The following is a 24730-nucleotide window of genomic DNA, read 5'->3' as shown; positions in this document are numbered from 1 at the left end:
TGTGAACACAGATACACTGACTGTGAACACAGACACACTCACTGTGAACACACATACACTCACTGTGATCACACATACACTCATTGTGAACACATACACACTCACGACAAACACAGCCATTCACTATTAACACAGACATTCACTGTGAACAGAGACACACTCACTGTGAATACAGACACACTCACTGTGAACAGAGACACACTCACTGTGAACAGAGACACACTCACTGTGAACAGACACACTCACTGTGAACAGACACCCTCACTGTGAACAGACACACTCACTGTGAACACTGACACACTTACTGTGAACAGAGACACACTCACTGTGAACACAGATACACTCACTGTGAACAGAGACACACTCACTGTGAACAGAGACACACTCACTGTGAACACAGACACACTAACTGTGAACACACACACTCACTCTGATCACACATACACTCATTGTGAACACAGACACACTCACGACAAACACAGCCATTCACTATTAACACAGACATTCACTGTGAACAGAGACACACTCACTGTGAATACAGACACACTCACTGTGAACAGAGACACACTCACTGTGAACAGAGACACACTCACTGTGATCAGACACATTCAATATGAACACAGACACACTCACTGTGAACCCAGACACACTCACTGTGAACACAGACACACTCACTGTGAACAGAGAGACACTCACTGTGAACACAGGCACACTCACTGTGAACAGAGACACACTCACTGTGAACAGACACCCTCCATGTGAACACAGACATTCACTGTGAACAGAGACACACTCCCTGTGAACACAGACTCACTCACTGTGAACACAGACTCACTCACTGTGAACAGAGACACACTCACTGTGAACAGAGACACACTCACTGTGAACACAGACACACTCCCTGTGAACAGACACACTCACTGTGAACACAGATACATGAGTGGTAGATTCTGTGCAGAAGGAAAGCATTTGGCCCATCGACTCAGCACCAGCTCTTGGAAAGAGAACACTACTTCAGACCACGTCTCCACCCTATCCACGTACCTCAGTAACCCCACCCAGGGGCAATTGGACTGTGGGAGGAATCCGAAGGACCCGGAGGAAACTCACGCATACACGGGGAGAAAGTGCAAACTCCGCACAGATAGTCACCCGAGGTCGGAATTGAACCCGGGACCCTGGAGTTGTGAAGCAGTAGTGCTAACCACTGTGCCTCCCAAACATTCTGTCTGAACACAGACACTCTCCCTGTGAATGCACTCATTCTCACATTAAAATTACACATTCGCTGTGAGGAGAAATTTAAAATTTTGGTTGTGCTTAACTGGGAGGCACTGTGGATCGGTAAGCTAATTGTCTTTTTTTGTTATAAATTGAAAGTACCCAATTCTTTCTTTTTTTCAATTCGGGGCAATTTAACGTGGTCAATCCACCTACCCTGCACATCATTGTGTTGTGGGGGTGAGACCCACACAGACACGGGGAGAATGTGGAAACGCCACATGGACAGTGGCCCAGGGCTGGGATTGAACCCGCGTCCTCAGCGCTGTGAGGCAGCAGTGCTAACCACTGAGCTGCCCAGTGAGCTCATTGTTAATGGACAAAATGGACTTTGCAGATTTTATGGAGCCAGACTTGATGAATCAAGTTTACAGCAGGGAGAATGAAGGTGTTCAGCGGGGAATGTTATGGGAAACTAAAGTCTAGTATTAACTGAGGAATGGCCGAGGGTTTCTGCAGGTTGTGAGCTTATCAAGTGCAGGTAGGAAAATACGGGACTGAGAAGTTATACAGGAACACATGACAATTACCTTTCTGTTTTGTTGTCGGCTGTCTCAGTTTGAGTCGACTTGTGCTTATAATCTCCGGTTAAATTGACTCGGAATGCCTTGGCCATTAGCCCCAGCTTAGACTGCCAGGCAGCTTCTAGTTGTGCAGTGCTGGCCCCGATAATGGCAACTGATTGATGGAGATCTGAAAAAGACAGCAGCTTCTGGTCTTGAATATCCTGCAGGCCTTGCTCCAGGAGAAAGGGACCACGCCGTGTGGCAATATGGGGCAACAGGGCATTGGACAGCGGCTCCTCTGGAAGTGGGGGCAAGCGAGGGCGGGTATCTATGTGGGTTCTGCCAGGCTTCCTGTTCTTTTCGTACAAAGGGGAAGTGTCTCTGGGAAAAGCTTTGCCCATTGCTCCCAGGATGTCGATCTCAGCGAGCTTGGCGCGGTTAATCTCGTAGTGATAATAGACGCTCTCAAGGTGACGCAGAAGCTGGGGTTTGCCACGCAGATAATTGCGGTACTGTGCGGTCAGGAGTAGAACCTCATACAGGTAACGCCACGAGCTCTTCCTGTTTGTTTTTATGACAGTGATGAAGGTAATTATTAGTTCAGCCACTAAGAGATCGATATCTGGACCATCAGGCTTCCTGTACCCCTGGATTCTGCTGTTCAGCCGCTGTCGGATGCTGAGGGCCCAGGTAGAAGCTCGATCACAGGGGTTGCGCCTGTCCGTGGAAGCTGAAAGACAGGGTACTTTTATTCCTCATCCCATAACCATCTCATCCATGAAATCCATTCATTGTGCCCCCCCATTAAAACCCTCTGTCCAATAAGTTGCTCATTGTACCCCATCGCCTCACTCGCCTTACACCATCAGTTTGCCATTATCCCCCAAAATTTGTGTCACTCGTTAATCCCAATATTATTTGTTCAGTGAAGAGTCAATAAAATGTCCGGCTCCGAAACCTGCCAATCTCACCGCCAGCCTGAGTGATGGGGAGCCACCGACCCGACCTGACGCCCCCACCCCTGAGTCTCTGGGGTTAAGGCAAGGTCCAGAAAACATCGGTCATAAGAATTAGGAGCAGGAAGAGGCCATTTGGCCCATTCAGCCTGCTCCACCATTCAAGATCCTGATTGAACTGATGTGGCCTGAATTCCACTTTCCTGTCTGACCCCATAACCCTCGACTCCCGAATCCAGCAAAACTCTGTCTAACTCAGCCTGGAATATACTCAATGGCCTGGCCTCCACCGCCCTCTGAGGAAGTGAATTCCAAAGATTAACGGCCCTCAAAGAGAGAAGTTCCTCTTCATTTCTGTCTTAATTAGGACACACTTATTTTGAAACAGTGCCTACTAGCTCTAGATTTACCCACAATGGGAAACATTTTCTCTGTGAAGGGCTAATGAGACAATGAAGTTAACGTCGATGTAAGGATGATACCAAGTCAGATGTCCAAGAACCTCAGACACAGAATAGCCGGTGTACACTCTTGGATATAAATAGTTCTAAACAAATAGTGTCTGGAAAAACTAAACTAAATACTGACTACCTGGATCAGAAGATGTAGAGTCCATCAGTGGGATAAGGAATAACAAGTGGAAGAAGACACTGGTGGGAGAGCATAAGGCCCTCAAACAGGATCTATTCTGTAGGCCAGGGAATAAATCAGGAGATAATGAGGGCATTGCATAAAGGCAGTTCTTTAATCACGGGTGTCTTTAATCTTCATGTGTATTGCGTGAAACAAATTGGCAGGATTAGCCATGAGGAAGAATTCATAGAGTGTATTTGGGACAGTTTCCAATAGGTTGTGGATCCAACCAAGGCACAGGCGGTTTTGGATCTGGTAATGTATAATCAGGCAGGTTTAGTAAACAATCTCAGAGCAAAGGATCCCTCGGAAACAGTGACCATAACATGATAGAATTTAGCATTCAGTTTGAGTGTGAGAAGCTTGGGTAAGAAACAACTGTGCTAAACTGAAATACAATGAAATAATGGCAAAGTTGACTGGAGTGGACTGGGAAAGGAGTTTAGCAGGAAGGACGGTTGATCAGCAACGGCAGACATTTCTGAATATAGTTTGTGACTCACAACAAAAATATATCCTAGTCAGGAAGAAGGATTCTAGAAAAGGGATAAGCCAACCATGCCAAGGAAGTGAAGGATAGTATTAAACTGTAAGAAAACACATAATGTGGCAAAGATTAGTGGTAAGCCAGAGGATTGGGAAAGGTTTTAAAATCTACAAAAGAAGACCAAGAAAAGAGTGAGAAGATAAACAATGATAGTAATCTCGCAAGTAAGATTTTTAAAAATTCAGGAGAATCGCGCACCTGCAGCAGATGTTTCAGAATATAATGGGCGAGGTCAAATCTGCGTCCCCTCTGGAGCTGGACAGGGCCCACCGAACACTACGGCAGAAGCCTCAGCTGAACAAGCCACCTCAGTCACTTATCGTTCACTTCCACAGCTTTAGGGAGAAGGAGGGGGTCCTGAAGTGGGCCAAATAAAACCGTGAGTTGAAATGGGAGGGTACCTTGTGAGGATTTACCAAGATGTGGGAGCCAAGCTGGTCAAGGAGTGAATGGACTCCGAAGAAGGCAGACACCTTCATTGTAAAGCATGTACTCGGCACCAGTTACTGTATTGGATACGATCTGTGTTTTCTGTGGCTTGGGATAGATGTTGTGATATCCTGTAGATAGTTTTTGATATTTGTTGATGTCATGTGAGAGTACCTTTAAGAAATGGATGTTTAAGCAATGTACCTTTAAGAAATAGAACAGCTCATATTACTGAAGTGATGTCAGAGGGTGGGGGTAGCTGAGTTGAGCTCACTTCTGCTTTTAGTTTCAGTTTGAGAGAGCAGCTGAGAAGTGCCTGGCTGGTTTGCTGAGAGCTGCATGAAGAAAAAGAGCTTGGGTGCAGGGCCGGCTCAAGGTACCGGCAACTCGGGCAGTCGCCCGGGGCGCCATGTGCTGGGGGCGCCATCAAGGAGTGCGTGACTGGCGTCAGAGACCCGGCGCATGCGCAGTTGGGCCGGTGCCAACCAGCGCATGCGCGGTGGCCGCCCCGCACAAACATGGCGGATGGATCCAGGCTCGCCGGTGGAAGAAAGGAGGCCTGCCGACAGAGAGACCGGCCCGCCGATCGGTGGGTCCCGATCATGTACCAGGTCACTCCGGCCCCCCCCCCCCCGGTGAACGGAGCCTCCCCCGGTGAACGGAGCCCCCCCCCCCCCCGGTGAACGGAGCCCCCCCCCCCCCCGAAGGGCGCCGAAGTTCAGCTTGCCCGGGGCGCCAGCAACCCTAGGGCCGTTTCTGCTTGGGTGTGTCTGTGTTTGCAGTGAGCTGGATCTGCTGTGATCTCTGCCATGAAAGACTATCTCTGAATCATTTGAGTGATTTAAACTCATAATAGTAATGTCTTTAACCTGATGTGATTCTGTTGTTAAAGGTGTTGAGTCTTTTGGAGGTTTGAAGGAACATTTTGAGGGATTATTTAGTGTTGTATTATTTTCAGGGTTATCTTTGAAGTAAAGGGGTGTTGAGTAATCCAATGTTTATTTAAAAGGTTAAGTTGAATTCATGGAATAAACATTGTTTTGTGTTTAAAAACCCACGTGTCCATAATTGTCATACCACACCTGGCGACCAAGCCGTGTGCTTCAAAAGCAACAATACATTAAAGGGAGAGGTGGGTTGAACTCCATGATACATTTTGGGGTTCTGAAAACGCCGCTCCCATAACAGTTGATAAAATCTGTTTATCTATTTGTGGGAATAAAGGGGGATTTTCTTTGTGAAGCACGAGGTGTATAGAATGGGGAGGGGGTGCATATGGCCCCCATTGGAATTCTGTCCTGGTAAGGGACTTCATTCTGAAATATGTTTGATCCTCGAGGTGGGCAACATTGTCATTTTTTGGGGGTTTTATTTGCCCCCCCCACACGCTCGCCCTCCAGCAATAAATGAAGCTGGTAAACGGGAGTGAGATGGGTGGGGGGGGGGGCAAAGCTGCAATTTTGGAACCAGTTTTGGCTGCTGCGATGTACCGAGGGTCGGTGCCTGGGGGGGGTTGGGGGGGGAGGTGGTTTGGATGCTGGGTTTGGTTTCAATTTGTATGGGTGAGTGCGGTGTTGGTGGGAAATGGGGAGGGATGGGGTTAGTTTGCTGATGACTATAGAACTGATTTTGTTTTACTCTGAGGGGATGCGTGGTGGCCATCTTGCGTGGGCCTTCACCTGTGTTTTTTGAATATTTACTGGGAAGTCCCTTTAGGTGGGAATGGCTAATTCCATGATGGGATGGCGGGGGGAGTGGAAGATCACTGATTCAGTTGGTCATCTGGAATGTAAGGGGATTGGGTGGCCCAGTGAAGAGGTTGAGTGTTTTCGCTCATCTAAAGAATCTAAATGCTGATGTGGTGTTCTAGCAGGAGATTCACTTGAGAGTTGGAGATCAGACCAGGCTGCAGAAGGGGTATGTAAGCCGGGTGTTTCACTCAGGCTTTGACGGAAGGGCTCGAAACGCTGTAATTCTGATCAAAACGGCTCGCGCTAGAAGTCAGTAGGATCATTGTGCGCACTAATGGGAGATACATGGTGGTCAGTGAGTCATTGGTGGCACTGGTGAATGTCTATGCCCCTAACTCGGATGATGTGGTATTTGTACAAAATCTGTTGGGATCCATCCTGGATCTGGATACGCATCAACTGATTCTTGGAGGAGACTTCAATAGTGTGTTGGATCCTAAAATGGACCAGTCTAGCCCTGGAAGGATAAGAAGTTCTCATTCTTTTCACACATACATGGAGTATGCTCCAGGATCAACTTTCAATGAGGCGTGGGAGGGGGGGGCTTTGCCCCCGACGATGTCGCGGGCACTGATCTCTTTGATCCTAAAACGGGATAAGGACCCCTTGCAGTGCGGATCATATAGGCCTATCTCGCTCCTTAACGTAGACGCTAAGTTGCTGGCGAAGATCCTGGCTACCAGGATAGAGGATTGTGTGCCAGAGGTAATTCACGAAGATCAGACAGGATTTGTCAAGGGGCGGCAGCTCAACACGAATGTGCGGAGACTGCTCAATGTTATCATGATGCCGGCAGTGGAGGGGGAGGCGGAGATAGTGGTGGCGCTGGACGCAGAGAAGGTGTTTGATAGAGTTGAGTGGGGGTGCCTGTGGGAGGTGCTGGAGAGGTTTGGATTTGGGGAGGGATTCATCAAATGGGTGAGGCTGCTTTACGCGGTGCCGATGGCGAGTGTAGTTACAAATGGAAGGAGATCGGAGTATATTAGGCTCCATCGTGGGACCAGGCAGGGGTGTCCCCTGTCCCCCCTGCTCTTTGCACTGGCGATTGAACCGCTGGCTATGGCGTTGAGGGAGTCAGGGAAGTGGAGGGGTCTGGTGCGGGGGGGGGGGGGGGGGGGGGGGGAGCACCGGGTATCGCTGTATGCGGACGACCTGCTGTTATATGTGGTGGATCCCAGAGGGGGGAATGCCGGGGGTGATGGAGCTATTAGCGAATTTGGGGGCTTCTCGTGCTATAAGCTAAACTGAGGAAAGAGCGAGGTATTTGTAGTGCACCCGGGAGATCAGGAGGAGGGAATTGGGAGGCTTCCCTTCAGGAGGGCAGTGAAGAGTTTCAGGTACCTGGGGGTGCAGGTGGCCAGAAGTTGGGGGGCTCTTCATAAGCTTAACTTCACCAGACTAGTGGAACAGATGGAGGAGGAATTTAAAAGGTGGGACATGGTGCCGCTATCGCTGGCGGGCAGAGTGCAATCCGTCAAAATGACGGTTCTCCAGAGGTTCTTGTTCCTCTTCCAGTGCTTGCCCATCTTTATCCCTAGGGCCTTTTTTAAAAGGGTGATCAGCAGCATCATGGGATTTGTTTGGGCGCATGGCACTCCGAGGGTGAAGAGGGTCTTCTTGGAGCGGAGTAGAGAGGGGGGGGGGGCTGGCTTTGCCCAACCTCTCGGGGTACTACTGGGCAGCCAACGTGTCGATGGTGCATAAGTGGGTGATGGAGGGGGAGGGGGCAGCATGGAAACGGATGGAGAGAGCGTCCTATGGGGATACAAGCCTGGGGGCCCTGGTAACGGCGCCGTGGCCGCTCCCTCCCACGAGGTATACCACGAGTCCGGTGGTGGCGGCTACCCTCAAGATTTGGGGGCAGTGGAGGCGACATAGGGGAGCAGTGGGGGGCTCGATGGAGGCTCCGTTAGGGGGGAACCATAGGTTCGTCCCGGGGAACATGGATGGGGGATTTCAGGGATGGTAAAAGAGCGGGCATTAGACAGCTGAGGGACCTGTTTATCGACGGAAGGTTTGCGAGCCTGGGGGAGTTGGAGGAGAAATTTGGGCTCCCCCCGGGGAACATGTTCAGGTATCTGCAGGTAAAGGCATTTGCTAGTCGGCAGGTGGAGGGATTCCCTTTGCTTCCCGTGAGGGGGTTGAGTGACAGGGTGCTCTCGGGGGTCTGGGTCGGGGAGGGGAAGATATCCGATATCTACAAGGTTATGCAGGAGGTGGAAGAGGCGTCAGTAGAGGAGCTGAAAACGAAGTGGGAGGGGGAACTGGGGGAACAGATCGAAGACGGGACATGGGCTGATGCCCTGGAGAGGGTTAATTCTTCCTCCTCATGTGCGCGGCTTAGCCTCATGTGCGCGGCTTAGCCTCATCCAATTCAAGGTGCTACACCGGGCCCACATGACTGGGACGAGGATGAGTAGGTTCTTTGGGGGTGAAGGCAGGTGTGTCAGGTGCTCGGGGAGTCCAGCGAACCATGCCCATATGTTCTGGGCATGCTCGGCACTGGAGGAGTTCTGGAAGGGGGTGGCGAGGACGGTGTCGAGGGTGGTAGGATCCAGGGTCAAGCCAGGATGGGGACTCGTGATTTTTGGGGTTGGGGTGGAGCTGGGAGTGCAGGAGGCGAAAGAGGCCGGTGTGCTGGCCTTTGCGTCCCTAGTAGCCCGGCGAAGGATTTTGCTACAGTGGAAGGACGCGAGGCCCCCAAGCGTGGAGACCTGGATCAATGACATGGCGGGTTTCATTAAGCTGGAGAAGGTTAAATTCGCCCTGAGAGGATCGGTACAAGGGTTCTTTAAACGGTGACAACCTTTCCTCGACTTTCTGGCTCAACGATAGGGTACTGGGACAGTAGCAGCAGCAACCCGGGGGGGGGAGGGGGGGACGTTGATTATGTTGGCTTATTTTATTTAAATTTGATTTATTTAATTTTAATTTATGGTTAAGTTCTCTTGTTGGGGGGGGGGGGGGGGTGTGGGGAGTGTGATACATGTGATGTTACGGTTTGGGGGGAATTGTGGGTGTTATGGGGCTGTTAGTTGCATATTACTGCTTGTTGCTATACTTGTTGTTATATTTTTATATTTTCTGTAAAAAATTCCAATAAAAATTATTTTTTAAAAAAAGAGTATGCTCCAGGATCGATTGCTTTCGAATGGGGAGATCCTGACTCTCTTGGTAAAAAAAACCCAGAATATACAGCAATACTACTTTCTGACCATGCTCCACACTTTGTGGATTTGGTCTCAGAGATGGATAGTGGTAGTGACTGGTGGGTGTAATTTGGTCTCAGAGATGGATAGTGGTAGTGACTGGTGGGTGTAATTTGGTCTCAGAGATGGATAGTGGTAGTGACTGGTGGGTGTAATTTGGTCTCAGAGATGGATAGTGGTAGTGACTGGTGGGTGTAATTTGGTCTCAGAGATGGATAGTGGTAGTGACTGGTGGGTGTAATTTTGGAGATGAATCGCCGGGATTCAGATAAGCCAACCCCTGAGGTGTAGCGACTAGGAAGCAGCTGCAAACACAGTTTGATCTGGTGGCCACAGTGAAGGCAGTGGGCCAGCTATGGTGCACTAGGGGAGTGGTTTATGAGTGCAGGGAGAAGGCAAGCACGGTACCACGGTGGTTAGCACTCTTGCTTCACAGTGCCAGGGTCCCTGGTTCGATTCCCGGCTTGGGTCACTGTCTGTTCTCCCAGTGTCTGCGTGGGTATCCTCTGGGTGTTCCAATTTCCCCCCGACAAGTCCCGAAAGACGTGCTGTTAGGTGAATTGGACATTCTGAATTCTCCCTCTGTGTACCTGAACAGGCGCCGGAATGTGGTGACCAGGGGCTTTACACAGTAACTTCATTGCAGTGTTAATGTGGCAATAAAGATTATTATTATTCAGGATACAAACTGAAACTGGGGAGGGGAGCCTCCAATCTGGGGGTGTTGCCTTTTCGTCTTACTAGGTAGCTCCGTTTATCTGGAATCTGGGTGGCCCATGATTGGCCTCTGCTTCATGGGTTAAATTATACAAGTGACTGAGGGATATTAAGGGTTTATTTTTAATTTTTATCTAAAGTCTAGTCTTTCTTTCATTTAGTTAATTAACTTAAAAGTTGCTGTTTGGTTGAGAAGAAGGTGAATTTCAATGAGCTTTAAACAAAGGTTCTACTTGTAGCTACTTTCAGCTGGAACTTGTTAATTAGTTAATTGGATTAGGCCAGTTTTCAGAGGCTTGATTCACAGTGCAAAAGTGAGCCAGCTACAGTGCTGACTTTGTTTGCACTGAGTGCTGACTTTGGGTGCATTTGAGTGCTATAGCGAGAGTTTGGTGACTGAGGGAGTGCTGAATTTGGGTGCATTTGAGTGCTATAGTGAGAGTTTAGGGACTGAGGGAGTGCTGAATTTGGGTGCATTTGAGTGCTATAGTGAGAGTTTAGGGACTGAGGGAGTGCTGAATTTGGGTGCATTTGAGTGCTATAGTGAGAGTTTGGTGACTGAGGGAGTGCTGAATTTGGGTGCATTTGAGTGCTATCACGAGGGTTTGGGGACTGAGGGAGTGCTGAATTTGGGTGCATTTCAGTGCTGTAGTGAGGGTTTGGTGACTGAGGGAGTTAAGTGAGGAGGGAGGAAGGTGCTCCTTTCATTTCATTTTCTACATTTCCTCAAATAGCGTGAAGGGGGCCGGGTGTTTACAGAGACTATAGCTGACTGGGAGCAGAGTCGGAAGGCGGAGTTCCAGTTACTCCACAGTGCAGCTATATTCTGTAAGGTAAGAGGGGATGGAGGCTAGGGCAGTTCCATGCTCCTCCTGTAGGATGTGGGTGGTGAGGGATATCACTGGTATACCCGCTGACTATACCTGCGGGAAGTGCACCAAACTCCTGCTGCTCAGAAACCGTGTTAGGGAACTGGAGCTGGAGCCGGATGAACTTCGGATCATTCGGAAGGCAGAGGGTGTTATAGAGAAGAGTTACAGGGAGGTAACCACACCCAAGGTATAGGACAAGAGGACAAAGAACAAAGAAAAGTACAGCACAGGAACAGGCCCTTCGGCCCTCCAAGCCCGTGCCAACGATGCTGCCCGACTAAACTACAATCTTCTACACTTCCTGGCTCCGTATCCCTCTATTCCCATCCTATTCATGTATTAATCAAGATGCCCCTTAAATATCACTATCGTCCCTGCTTCCACCACCTCCTCCGGCAGAGAGTTCCAGGCACCCACTACCCTCTGTGTAAAAAAACTTGCCTCGTGCATCTACTCTAAACCTTGCCCCTCTCACCTTAAACCTATGCCCCCTAGTAATTGACCCCTCTACCCTGGGGAAAAGCCTCTGACGATCCACTCTGTCTATGCCCCTCATGTAGACCTCTATCAGGTCGCCCCTCAACCTCCGTCGTTCCAGTGAGAACAAACCGAGTTTATTCCACCCCTCCTCATAGCTAATGCCCTCCATACCAGGCAACATCCTGGTAAATCACTTCTGCACCCTCTCTAAATCCTTCACATCCTTCTGGTAGTGTGGCGACCAGAATTGAACACCATACTCCAAGTGTGGCCTAACTAAATTTCTAACATGACTTGCCAATTCTTATACTCAATGCCATATGCCTTCTTGACTATCGTCTCCACTTATGTTGCCCCTTTCAGTGACCTGTGGACCTGTACACCTAGATCTCTCTGACTTTCAATACTCTTGAGGGTTCTACCATTCACTGTATATTCCTTACCTGCATTAGACCTTCCAAAATGCATTACCTCACATTTGTCCGGATTAAACTCCATCTGCCATCTCTCCGCCCAAGTCTCCAAACGATCTAAATCCTGCTGTACCCTCTGACATTCCTCATCGCTATCCGCAATTCCACCAACCTTTGTGTCGTCTGCAAACTTACTAATCAGACCAGTTACATTTTCCTCCAAATCAATTATATATACTACGAACAGCAAAGGTCTCAGCACTGATCCCTATGGAACACCACTAGTCACAGCCCTCCAATTAGAAAAGCACCCTTCCATTGCTACTCTCTGCCTTCTATGACCTAGCCAGTTTTGTATCAACCTTGCCGGCTCATCCCTGATCCCGTGTGACTTTTGTACCAGTCTACCATGAGGGACCTTGTCAAAGGCCTTACTGAAGTCCATATAGACAACATCCACTGCCCTACCTGCATCAATCATCTTTGTGACCTCTTTGAAAAACTCTATCAAGTTAGTGAGACACGACCTTCCCTTCACAAAACCGTGCTGCCTCTTGCTAATACATCCATTTGCTTCCAAATGGGAGTAGATCCTGTCTCGAAGAATTCTCTCCAGTAATTTCCCTACCACTGATGTAAGGCTCACGGCCTGTAGCTCCCTGGATTATCCTTGCTACCCTTCTTAAACAAAGGAACAACATTGGCTATTCTTCAGTCCTCCGGGACATCACCTGAAGACAGTGAGGATCCAAAGATCTTTGTCAAGGCCTCAGCAATTTCCTGTCTCGCCTCCTTCAGTATTCTGGGGTAGATCCCATCAGGCCCTGGGGACCTATCTACCGTAATATTTTTCAAGATGCCCAACATCTTGTCTTTTTAGATCTCAATGTGACCCAGGCTGTCTACACACCCTTCTCCAGACTAGCTAAGTTCCGCACGCATGAATGCGGACTCAACCGGGATCTGGGATTCATGTCGCATTACATTCGGCCCCCACCAACAAGCCTGGACTTGCAGAGGCCTACCGACTGAACTGGCTTGGGACAATTCACACCTCTTTAACCTGGAGTTACCTCTCTCTCTGCATCTTTGATGATTTGATTGCCTGCAGGTGCTCGCATTCCGGGGCATCTCTGACTGTGTCTATATAAACATTTCTGGAACAAGCCTTTCCATTCACCTGAAGAAGGAGCCGTGCTCCGAAAGCTCGTGTTTGAAACAAACCTGTTGGACTTTAACCTGGTGTTGTAAGACTTCTTACTGTGCTCACCCCAGTCCAACGCCGGCATCTCCACATCATGGCTACCATTGACACCGCAAACTGCCGGCTCAAAGTGGAGAGGATCTCCAGGAAGATCGCGCATATAGACACTGACATTCAGTTTCTACAAAGATGCAAAAAAGCAGACAAGATCCCGAAAGGACTACAGATCAAAAACCCACTCAAGTCGACTTACAACACAGACTACGCTGAAAGACTCTGCCACCGCACCTCTGTCACACTCCTCAAACACCTCGTACACCAACTCTACAGCAGTCGACGCAACCTGGAAACCAAGAGAGAGGCCATATTCTCAACTTGCGCTCAGGACACAGCAGACCAGCTGCGGAACACCGCCAAACAGATGAGACAGCAATACTATGCCACCTACATGCACACCAAGAACAGGAAGCTTGAGAAACTTGGCATCACCACCAGCAGCAATCAAGCTTCTCCCGGTACAACAGTCGAAAACAATACAGGGAAATCCATTGTCAACTTGTCAGACTACACCCTTCAACCAGACGAAATCGAAGTCCTCAGCAGAGGGCTCAATTTCTGCACCACCACCAAAATGGACCCCATCAGTCTCGCGGCAGATACGGAGGAATTCATCAGGCGAATGAGGCTCCGGGAATTCTTCCACAGACCCCAAGAGGCCGACATCGAAACCCAGGGACACGACCAATGAACCGGAACAGCAGACCGCGAGATCTGCAGTGCAGCAACCGAAAAGGAAAGAGTCAAATTGGACCCCTCCGGAAGGCCGCTGCCCTAGACTCGACATGTATGCTCAAGCCGTCAGAAGTCGTGTCAATGCCAGATTCATCACTCGCAATCACAAGGCAGCCTCAAACGTCACCCAAGCACAACGCAACGCCATCCGCACTCTCAAGACCAACCGCAACATCGTCATCAAACCAGCAGACAAAGGAGGGGCCACCGTCATACTGAACAGAACAGACTACTGCAAAGAAGTATACCGACAACTCGACAACCAGGAACACTACAGGCAGTTACCCGCAGATCCAACCAAGGAACACATCCGCCAACTCAGCAGACTGATCAAGACCTTAGATCCAGACCTTCAGAACACCCTACGTGCTCTCATCCCACGTAATCCCCGCACTGGAGATCTCTACTGCCTCCCGAAAATACACAAGGCCAACACACCAGGCCGTCCTATCGTTTCAGGCAATGGGACCCTGTGTGAGAACCTCTCTGGCCACATCGAGGGCATCTTGAAACCCATCGTACAAGGTACACCCAGCTTCTGTCGCGACACGACGGACTTCCTACAGAAACTCAGCACCCATGGACCAGTTGAACCAGGAACATTCCTCGTCACAATGGATGTCTCGGCACTCTACACCAGCATCCCCCATGACGACGGCATTGCTGCAACAGCCTCAGTCCTCAACACCGACAACTGCCAATCTCCAGACGCAATTCTGCAACTCATCCGTTTCATTCTAGACCACAACGTCTTCACCTTCGACAACAAATTCTTCATCCAGACGCACGGAACAGCCATGGGGACCAAATTTGCACCTCAATATGCCAACATCTTCATGCACAAGTTTGAACAGGACTTCCTCACCACACAGGACTTTCAACCGATGCTATACACCAGATACATCGATGACATTTTTTTCCTTTGGACCCACGGCGAGACATCACTGAAACGACTACACGATGACATCAATAAGTTCCATCCCACCATCAAACTCACCATGGACTATTCTCCAAATTCAGTTCCATTCTTGGACACACTCGTCTCCATCAAGGACGGTCACCTCAGCACCTCGCTTTACCGCAAGCCCACAGATAATCTCACGATGCTCCACTTCTCCAGCTTTCACCCGAAACACATTAAAGAAGCCATCCCCTATGGACAAGCCCTCCGTATACACAGGATCTGCTCAGACAAGGAGGAGCGCAACAGACACCTACAGATGCTGAAAGATGCCCTCGTACGAACGGGATATGGCGCTCGACTCATTGATCGACAGTTCCACCGCGCCACAGCAAAAAACCGCACCGACCTCCTCAGAAGACAAACACGGGACACCACTGACAGAGTACCCTTCGTCGTCCAGTACTTTCCTGGGGCGGAGAAACTACGACATCTTCTTCGCAGCCTCCAACACATCATCAGCGAGGATGGACATCTTGCCAAGGTCATCCCCACACCCCCACTACTGGCCTTCAAACAACCGCGCAACCTCAAACAAACCATTGTTTGCAGCAAATTACCCAGCCTTCAGAACAGCAACCACAACACCACAAAACCCTGCCAGGGTAATCTCTGCAAGACATGCCAGATCATCGACATGGACACCACCATTACACGTGGAAACACCACCCACCAGGTACGCGGCGCATACTCGTGCGACTCGACCAATGTAGTCTACCTCATACGCTGCAGGAAAGGATGTCCCGAAGCGTGGTACATTGGCGAGACCATGCAGACACTGCGACAATGAATAAACGGGCATCGTGCGACTATCAACAGGCAGGACTGTTCCCTTCCAGTTGGGGAACACTTCAGCAGTCAAGGACATTCAGCCTCTGATCTCCGGGTCAGCATTCTACAAGGAGGCCTTCAGGAGACGCGACAACGCAAAATTGCTGAGCAAAAACTTATAGCTAAGTTCCGCACGCATGAATGCGGACTCAACCGGGATCTGGGATTCATGTCGCATTACATTCGGCCCCCACCAACAAGCCTGGACTTGCAGAGGCCTACCGACTGAACTGGCTTGGGACAATTCACACCTCTTTAACCTGGAGTTACCTCTCTCTCTGCATCTTTGATGATTTGATTGCCTGCAGGTGCTCGCATTCCGGGGCATCTCTGACTGTGTCTATATAAACATTTCTGGAACAAGCCTTTCCATTCACCTGAAGAAGGAGCCGTGCTCCGAAAGCTCGTGTTTGAAACAAACCTGTTGGACTTTAACCTGGTGTTGTAAGACTTCTTACTGTTCTCCAGACTCAACATTCACCAATTCCTTCTATTTGGTGAATACTGATGCAAAGTATTCATTTAGTACCTCGCTCATTTCCTCTGGCTCCACACATAGATTCCCTTGCCTATCCTTCAGTGGGCCAACCCTTTCCCTGGCTACCCTCTTGCTTTTTATGTACGTGTAAAAAGCCTTGGGATTTTCCTTAACCCTATTTGCCAATGACTTTTCGTGACCCCTTCTAGCCCTCCTGACTCCTTGCTTAAGTTCCTTCCTACTTTTCTTATATTCCACACAGGCTTCGTCTGTTCCCAGCCTTCTAGCCCTGACAAATGCCTCCTTTTTATTTTTGATGAGGCCTACAATATCTCTCGTTATCCAAGGTTCCTGAAATTTGCTGTATTTATCCTTCTTCCACACAGGAACATGCCGGTCCTGAATTCCTTTCAACTGACATTTGAAAGCCTCCCACATGTCAGATATTGATTTACCCTCAAGCATCCTCCCCCAATCTAGGTTCTTCAGTTCCCGCCTAATATTGTTATAATTAACCTTCCCCCAATTTAGCACATTCACCCTAGGACCACTCTTATCCTTGTCCATCAGCACTTTATAACTTACTGAATTGTGGTCACTGTTCCCGAAATGCTCCCCTACTGAAACTTCTATCACCTGGCCGGGCTCATTTCCCAATACCAGGTCCAGTACAGCCCCTTCCCTAGTTGGACTGTCTACATACTGTTTTAAGAAGCCCTCCTGGATGCTCCTTACAAACTCTGCCCCGTCTAAGCCCCTAGCACTAAGTGCGTCCCAGTCAATATTGGGGAAGTTGAAGTCTCCCATCACAACAACCCTGTTGTTTTTACTCTTTTCCAAAATCTGTCTACCTATCTGCTCCTCTATCTCCCGCTGGCTGTTGGGAGGTCTGTAGTAAACCCCCAACATTGTGACTGCACCCTTCTTATTCCTGATCTCTACCCATATAGCCTCACTGCCCTCTGAGGTGTCCTCCCGTAGTACAGCTGTGATATTCTCCCTAACCAGTAGCGCAACTCCGCCACCCCTTTTGCATCCCCCTCTATCCTGCCTGAAACATCTAAACCCTGGACCGTTTAGCTGCCAATCCTGTCCTTCCCTCAACCAGGTCTCTGTAATGGCAACAACATCATAGTTCCAAGAATTAACCCAAGCTCTAAGTTCATCTGCCTTACCCGTAATACTTCTTGCATAAAAACATGTTGCATTAAAACATATGCACTTCAGGCCACCAGACCCGCTGTGTTCAGCAACATCTCCCTGTCTGCTCTGCCTCAGAGCCATACTGGCCCTATTCCCTAGTTCTCCCTCAATGCTTTCACCTTCTGACCTATTGCTCCGGTACCCACCCCCTGCCAGACTAGTTTAAACCCTCCCCGTGTGCCACTAGCAAACCTTGCGGCCAGGATATTTATGCCTCTCCAGTTTAGATGCAACCCGTCCTTCTTACACAGGTCACACCTGCCCCGGAAGAGCTCCCAGTGGTCCAAATAACGGAAACCCTCCCTCCTGCACCGGCTGTTTAGCCACGTGCTTAGCTGCTCTATCTTCCTATTTCTAGCATCACTGGCACGTGGCACAGGGTAATCCTGAGATTACAACCCTAGAGGTCCTGTCTTTTAACTTTCTTCCTAGCTCCCTGAACTCCTGCTGCAGGACCTCATGCCCCTTCCTGCCTATGTCGTTAGTACCAATATGTACAACGACCTCTGCCTGTTTGCCCTCCCCCTTCAGGATGCCCGCTACCCGTTCTGAGACATCCTGGACCCTGACACCAGGGAGGCAACATACCATCCTGGAGTCTCTTTCACGTCCACAGAAGCGCCTATCTGTGGCCCCTGACTATAGAGTCCCCTGTAACTATTGCTCTTCTGCGCTTTGACCCTCCCTTCTGAACATCAGAGCCAGCCGTGGTGACACTGCTCTGGCTGCTGCTGTTTTCCCTGATAGGCTATTCCCCCCCCGACAGTATCCAAAGGGGTATACCTGTTCGAGAGGGGGACAACCACAGGGGATTCCTGCACTGACTGCCTGCCCCTTCTGGTGGTCACCCATTTCTCTGCCTGCACCTTGGGTGTGACCACATTTATATAACTGCTATCTATGATGCTTTCCGCCACCTGCATGCTCCTAAGTGCATCTAACTGCTGCTCCAACTGAACCATGCGGTCTGTTAGGAGCTCCAGTTGGGTGCACTTTCTGCTGATGAAGCCATCCGGGACACTGGAAGCCTCCCGGACCTGCCACATCTCACAGTAAACTCACAGTTCCTCGAACCAGGTAGTGATCTCTGCTTTCCGGATATGGAAGCAGTTTAGGCAGCATTACAAACTGAGCCCCCTGTTGCTATCAGCCCCCACCTGCGGTAATCATTTGTTTGATTTGCCGAGTCTGGATGTGACATTTGAGTCATTGAGGGGAAAGGGCCTGGGGAGCTTTGGGGATCTGGGAGAGGCAATATGTTCTGGCCTCAATGGGAGAGTATTTCAAATATCTCTGGGCGGATCATGTCAATGGAGGGAGGGTCGCTGGCCCAGGTGAGAGCAACATGGGTGGGGGGGAGCTCGGTTCTATTCTGGATGAAGAGGTGCGGTGCGAGGCCCTTCGCAGGATGAACTCCACTTCCTCCTGCACGTGGCTCAGTCTGATTCAGCTCAAGGTGGTGCATGGAACTCATCTAATCAGGGCAAGGGTGAGTGCGTTCTTCCCGGGAGTGATGGACAAATTTGTGTGATTCTCTCAGGGGCCCACTCACCACACCCATATGCTCTGCTCATGCCAACTCTTTTGGGTCTCCTTCTTGAACACCATGTTACCGATTCTCAATATGGATCTGGAGCCTTGTCCGTTGGTGGCCATTTTCGGGGTGTGGGACTGGCCGGGGCTGCAGACCGGGGTGAAGGCGGACGCTCTGGCTTTTGCCTCGCTGAAATCTCTGTGTGATTTTGTCCTTTCATTATACTGTTGTGTTGTTAATGTCCTGTTTGTAATAATTCAAATTTTTATTGAAAATATTTTTTTAAAAGATAGTTGAAAGGGATTATTTTACAGGGCTCAGGTGAAAGAGAGGAGAGAGGAGGATTACTTGTATAACTCTTTCAATGAGCTAGCACCGACATGATGGGCTGAGTGGTCTCCATCTGCGCTGAATGATTCTATGACTCTATCAACACCCCAATACTGTCCACGTTTAGATGGCATGTAATATCTGTCATGCCCAAGGTACACTGGACAATGCAGAATGAATTACCGTACCAGCACCAATGAGCTCCAAATTCTCTGCAACTGAGATTGAAGGTAGTTTGTCCTGGGTCAATGAGGAAGCATCGTCTGCGGAAGCCATGATTATCAAAGGTCAGCAATTCAACTGGAACAGTGCACGATTTAGCAATCTGCAAGTGAGAGAGCACAACAATATCCGATTATTACCAACATTGCTAAACACAGCAGAGCAGGAATAGAGCACGCAGCTAAAGACAAACACACAACATTCAACAGAGTCCAATAATAACAAACAAGGGGTAATAACAGGACAAAATATAACTCTCATTTCATTTTCTCACACAATCAGGATTGAGTAGACTCTCAATCCCGGTTAATAAAGTCCCAACAATCCTTTGCTCAGCCACATTAAACACTCCCATCTCAAAAACGGACAAATCTAGTATTACTGGAAGGAGATAATATTTGAAATAACAGCCGAAGACTATCAGCAAAATGATAGCTTGCTCGATGGCACTTCAACTGTAACTCTGACAATCCGGAATACAAAGACCACACCAAACACAACGGGTCAGTACTGAGGGAGCCCCACACAGTCAGAGGGTCAGTACTGAGGGAGTGCTGCACTGTCAGAGGGTCTGTACTGAGGGAGTGCTACACTGTCAGAGGGTCAGTACTGAGGGAGTTCCGCACTGTCAGAGGGTCAGTACTGAGGGAGTGCCGCACTGTCCAGAGGGTCAGTACTGAGGGAGTGCTGCACTGTCAGAGGGTCATGTACTGAGGGAGCGCCGCACTGTCAGAGGGTCAGTACTGAGGGAGTGCCTGCACTGTCAGAGGGTCAGTACTGAGGGAGTGCTGCGCTGTCAGAGGGTCTGGACTGAGGGAGTGCCGCACTGTCAGAGGGTCAGTACTGAGGGAGTGCCGCACTGTCAGAGGGTCAGTACTGAGGGAACGCTGCACTGTCAGAGGGTCAGTACTGAGGGAGTGCCGCACTGTCAGAGGGTCAGTACTGAGGGAGTGCTACACTGTCAGAGGGTCAGTACTGAGGGAGCGCCGCACTGTCAGAGGGTCAGTACTGAGGGAGTGCTACACTGTCAGAGGGTCAGTACTGAGGGAGCGCCGCACTGTCAGAGGGTCAGTACTGAGGGAGTGCTGCACTGTCAGAGGGTCAGTACTGAGGGAGTGCCGCACTGTCAGAGGGTCAGTGCTGAGGGAGTGCTGCACTGTCAGAGGGTCAGAACTGAGGGAGTGCCGCACTGTCAGAGGATCAGTACTGAGGGAATGCTGCACTGTCAGAGGGTCAGTACTGAGGGAGTGCTGCACTGCCAGAAGGTCAGTACTGAGGGAGTGCCGCACTGTCAGAGGGTCAGTACTGAGGGAGTGCTACACTGTCAGAGGGTCAGTACTGAGGGAGCGCCGCACTGTCAGAGGGTCAGTACTGAGGGAGTGCTGCACTGTCAGAGGGTCAGTACTGAGGGAGTGCCGCACTGTCAGAGGGTCAGTACTGAGGGAGTGCTGCACTGTCAGAGGGTCAGTACTGAGGGAGTGCTGCACTGTCAGAGGGTCAGTACTGAGGGAGTGCTGCGCTGTCAGAGGGTCTGGACTGAGGGAGTGCCGCACTGTCAGAGGGTCAGTACTGAGGGAGTGCCGCACTGTCAGAGGGTCAGTACTGAGGGAGTGCTGCGCTGTCAGAGGGTCTGGACTGAGGGAGTGCCGCACTGTCAGAGGGTCAGTACTGAGGGAGCGCCGCACTGTCAGAGGGTCAGTACTGAGGGAGTGCCGCACTGTCAGAGTGTCAGTACTGAGGGAGTTCCGCACTGTCAGAGGGTCAGAACTGAGGGAGTGCTGCACTGCCAGAAGGTCAGTACTGAGGGAGTGCTGCACTGTCAGAGGGTCTGGACTGAGGGAGTGCCGCACTGTCAGAGGGTCAGTACTGAGGGAGTGCCGCACTGTCAGAGGGTCAGTACTGAGGGAGTGCTGCGCTGTCAGAGGGTCTGGACTGAGGGAGTGCCGCACTATCAGAGGGTCAGTACTGAGGGAGCGCCGCACTGTCAGAGGGTCAGTACTGAGGGAGTGCTGCACTGTCAGAGGGTCAGTACTGAGGGAGTGCTGCACTGTCAGAGGGTCAGTACTGAGGGAGTGCTGCACTGTCAGAGGGTCAGTACTGAGGGAGTTCCGCACTGTCAGAGGGTCAGTACTGAGGGAACGCTGCACTGTCAGAGGGTCAGTACTGAGGGAGCGCCGCACTGTCAGAGGGTCAGTACTGAGGGAGTTCTGCACTGTCAGAGGGTCAGTACTGAGGGAATGCTGCACTGTCAGAGGGTCAGTACTGAGGGAACGCTGCACTGTCAGAGGGTCAGTACTGAGGAAGTGCCGCACTGTCAGAGGGTCAGTACTGAGGGAGTGCTACACTGTCAGAGGGTCAGTACTGAGGGAGCGCCGCACTGTCAGAGGGTCAGTACTGAGGGAGTGCCGCACTGTCAGAGTGTCAGTACTGAGGGAGTGCAGCACTGTCAGAGGGTCAGTACTGAGGGAGTGCTGCACTGTCAGAGGGTCAGTACTGAGGGAGTGCCGCACTGTCAGAGGGTCAGTACTGAGGGAGCGCCGCACTGTCAGAGGGTCAGTACTGAGGGAGTGCCGCACTGTCAGAGTGTCAGTACTGAGGGAGTTCCGCACTGTCAGAGGGTCAGAACTGAGGGAGTGCTGCACTGCCAGAAGGTCAGTACTGAGGGAGTGCTGCACTGTCAGAGGGTCTGGACTGAGGGAGTGCCGCACTGTCAGAGGGTCAGTACTGAGGGAGTGCCGCACTGTCAGAGGGTCAGTACTGAGGGAGTGCTGCGCTGTCAGAGGGTCTGGACTGAGGGAGTGCCGCACTATCAGAGGGTCAGTACTGAGGGAGCGCCGCACTGTCAGAGGGTCAGTACTGAGGGAGTTCCGCACTGTCAGAGGGTCAGTACTGAGGGAACGCTGCACTGTCAGAGGGTCAGTACTGAGGGAACGCTGCACTGTCAGAGGGTCAGTACTGAGGGAGCGCCGCACTGTCAGAGTGTCAGTACTGAGGGAGTGCAGCACTGTCAGAGGGTCAGTACTGAGGGAGTGCTGCACTGTCAGAGGGTCAGTACTGAGGGAGTGCCGCACTGTCAGAGGGTCAGTACTGAGGGAGTGCTGCACTGTCAAAGGGTCAGTACTGAGGGAGTGCCGCACTGTCAGAGGGTCAGTACTGAGGGAGTGCTGCACTGCCAGAGGGTCAGTGCTGAGGGAGTGCCGCACTGTCAGAGGGTCAGTACTGAGGGAGTGCTGCACTATCAGAGGGTCAGTACTGAGGGAGTGCCGCACTGTCAGAGGGTCAGTACTGAGGGAGTGCTGCACTGTCAGAGGGTCAGTACTGAGGGAGTTGGTCTGAGGGAGGGCGTGTAGCTCTGGGCTGAGGGGGTGAGGGAGGGGCTGAGGGGGGTCAGGGCGGGTGTGAGGGCGGGGGTTAGGGGGTGAGGAGGGGGTGTGGGAGGGGCTGAGGGAGGGGCTGAGGGGTGAGGGGGTGAGGGTGGGGGGTGAGGGAGGGGCTGAGCCGGGCTGAGGGAGGAGGTGTAGCTCTGGGATGAGGGGGTGAGGGAGGGGATGAGGGGGTGAGGGAGGGGATGAGGGGGTGAGGGAGGGGCTGAGGGGGTGAGGGAGGGGCTGAGGGCTGAGGGGGGTGAGGGAGGGGGTGAGGATGGGGTGAGGGGGTGAGGAGGGGTTGAGGGGGTGAGGAGGGGGTGAGGGGGGGGTGAGGGAGAGGCTGAGAGAGGGCTGAGGGGTGAGGGGAGGGGGAGGGAGGGGTGAGGGGAGGGGGAGGGGTGAGGGGAGGGGAGGGGGAGGGGTGAGGGGAGGGGCGAGGGAGGGGTGAGGGGAGGGGCGAGGGAGGGGTGAGGGGAGGGGCGAGGGGGGGGTGAGTGGAGGGGCGAGGGAGGGGTGAGGGGTGGGGGGAGGGAGGGGTAAGGTTGGGGCTGAGGGGCTAGGCCGGGCTGAGGGAGGGGCTGGGGGAGGGAGGGGCTGGGGGAGGGAGGGGCTGGGGGAGGGAGGGGCTGAGGGAAGGAGGGGCTGAGGGAGGGAGGGGCTGAGGGAGGGAGGGGCTGAGGGAGGGAGGGAGGGAGGGTGGGGGTGAGGGGTTGAGGAGGTGGTGAGGCAGGGCTGAGGGGTGAGGGTCGGGGCTGAGGGGGTTGAGGGTGGGGGCTGAGGGAGGGGCTGAGGGAGGGGCTGAGGGTGGGGGCTGAGGGGGGTGAGGGAGGGGCTGAGGGAGGGGCTGAGGGGCTGAGGGAGGGGCTGAGGGAGGGGCTGAGGGAGGGGCTGAGGGAGGGGGGGGCTGAGGGAGGGGGGGGCTGAGGGAGGGAGGGGCGGAGGGGGGGCTGAGGGAGGGAGGGGCTGAGGGGGGGGCTGAGGGAGGGAGGGGCTGAGGGAGGGGCTGAGGGAGGGGGGGGCTGAGGGAGGGGGGGCTGAGGGAGGGGCTGAGGGAGGGAGGGGCTGAGGGAGGGGGGGGCTGAGGGAGGGGGGGCTGAGGGAGGGGGGGGCTGAGGGAGGGGGGGCTGAGGGAGGGGCTGAGGGAGGGGGGGGCTGAGGGAGGGGGGGCTGAGGGAGGGGGGGGCTGAGGGAGGGGCTGAGGGAGGGGGGGGCTGAGGGAGGGGGGGCTGAGGGAGGGGCTGAGCGGTGAGGGGGGCTGAGGGAGGGGCTGGGGATGAGGGGGGAGGGGAGGGGCCGGGCTGAGGGGGAGGGGGTGAGGGGGAGGGGCCGGGTTGGGGGGATTTGGGGATGTGGCTCAGGGTTTACCGGCTCCGACTCTCCCGCTTCTCTCTGTGGCCCCGTTGTCAGGGCGCCGCTGGTCGCTATGGCGGCGTGCGCGCCCCCGCGTGGGTCTCGCGTGCTGTGCCGTGCGCGCCCCCGCGTGGGTCTCGCGTTCTGTGCCGTGCGCGCCCCCAGGGCGCTGGGTTTGATGGTGCGCACCGCTAATGTCCCCTTCACTGGGAGGGCGGGGCTCCCCAGAGTGACTCAGAGACCCACCCCCACATCACCTCTAACCCCCCCCCAGCCCCACCCCCTCAGCCACACCCCCAAAGCCCCCCCCACATCACACCCTCACCCCAGACTCCACCCCCACCCCATCCCCCCAGTCACCACATCACATCCCCACCACAAACCCCCCCCCCCAAAATCACACCCCCACCCCACCACCGCCCCCACACACCCCCACCCCCCAAATCACCCCGCACCCTCCCAACACCCGCCACCCCAGCACACCGCCTCCCCATACTCCACCCCCCACATCACCCCCCTCATCCCTCCACATCACCCCCCCCACCATCCATCCTCGCCCCTGTATGGATTCTGGGAGGAAGGTCAAAGTGGGCTGCGTGGGTTTGGGGGTCTATGAGGTTGGGAGCTGTGGCCCAAAGGCTATAAGGTCAGTGACCATCCTGG

General features: G+C 52.4%; 1 protein-coding gene across 1 annotated transcript in view; it reads right to left on the bottom strand.

Annotated features, from left to right (window-relative positions):
• The window catches only part of LOC119977765 (dynein heavy chain domain-containing protein 1-like), a 459774-nt gene extending 435642 nt beyond the window's left edge, over positions 1-24132 (bottom strand). The window contains exons 1-3 of the mRNA XM_038818968.1: positions 24083-24132; positions 19316-19452; positions 1812-2517 (exon numbers count right to left, since the gene is read on the bottom strand). Coding sequence (XP_038674896.1) covers positions 1812-2517; positions 19316-19403 — 794 coding nt within the window. The 5' untranslated portion in view covers positions 19404-19452; positions 24083-24132. The remainder of the gene's footprint in view (positions 1-1811; positions 2518-19315; positions 19453-24082) is intronic.
• Between the last annotated feature and the right edge of the window lie 598 nt (positions 24133-24730).

Source organism: Scyliorhinus canicula, chromosome 14, assembly GCF_902713615.1.
Source record: "Scyliorhinus canicula chromosome 14, sScyCan1.1, whole genome shotgun sequence".
NCBI classification, from domain to species: domain Eukaryota; kingdom Metazoa; phylum Chordata; class Chondrichthyes; order Carcharhiniformes; family Scyliorhinidae; genus Scyliorhinus; species Scyliorhinus canicula.
This window is presented reverse-complemented; position numbering and strand designations above follow the sequence as displayed.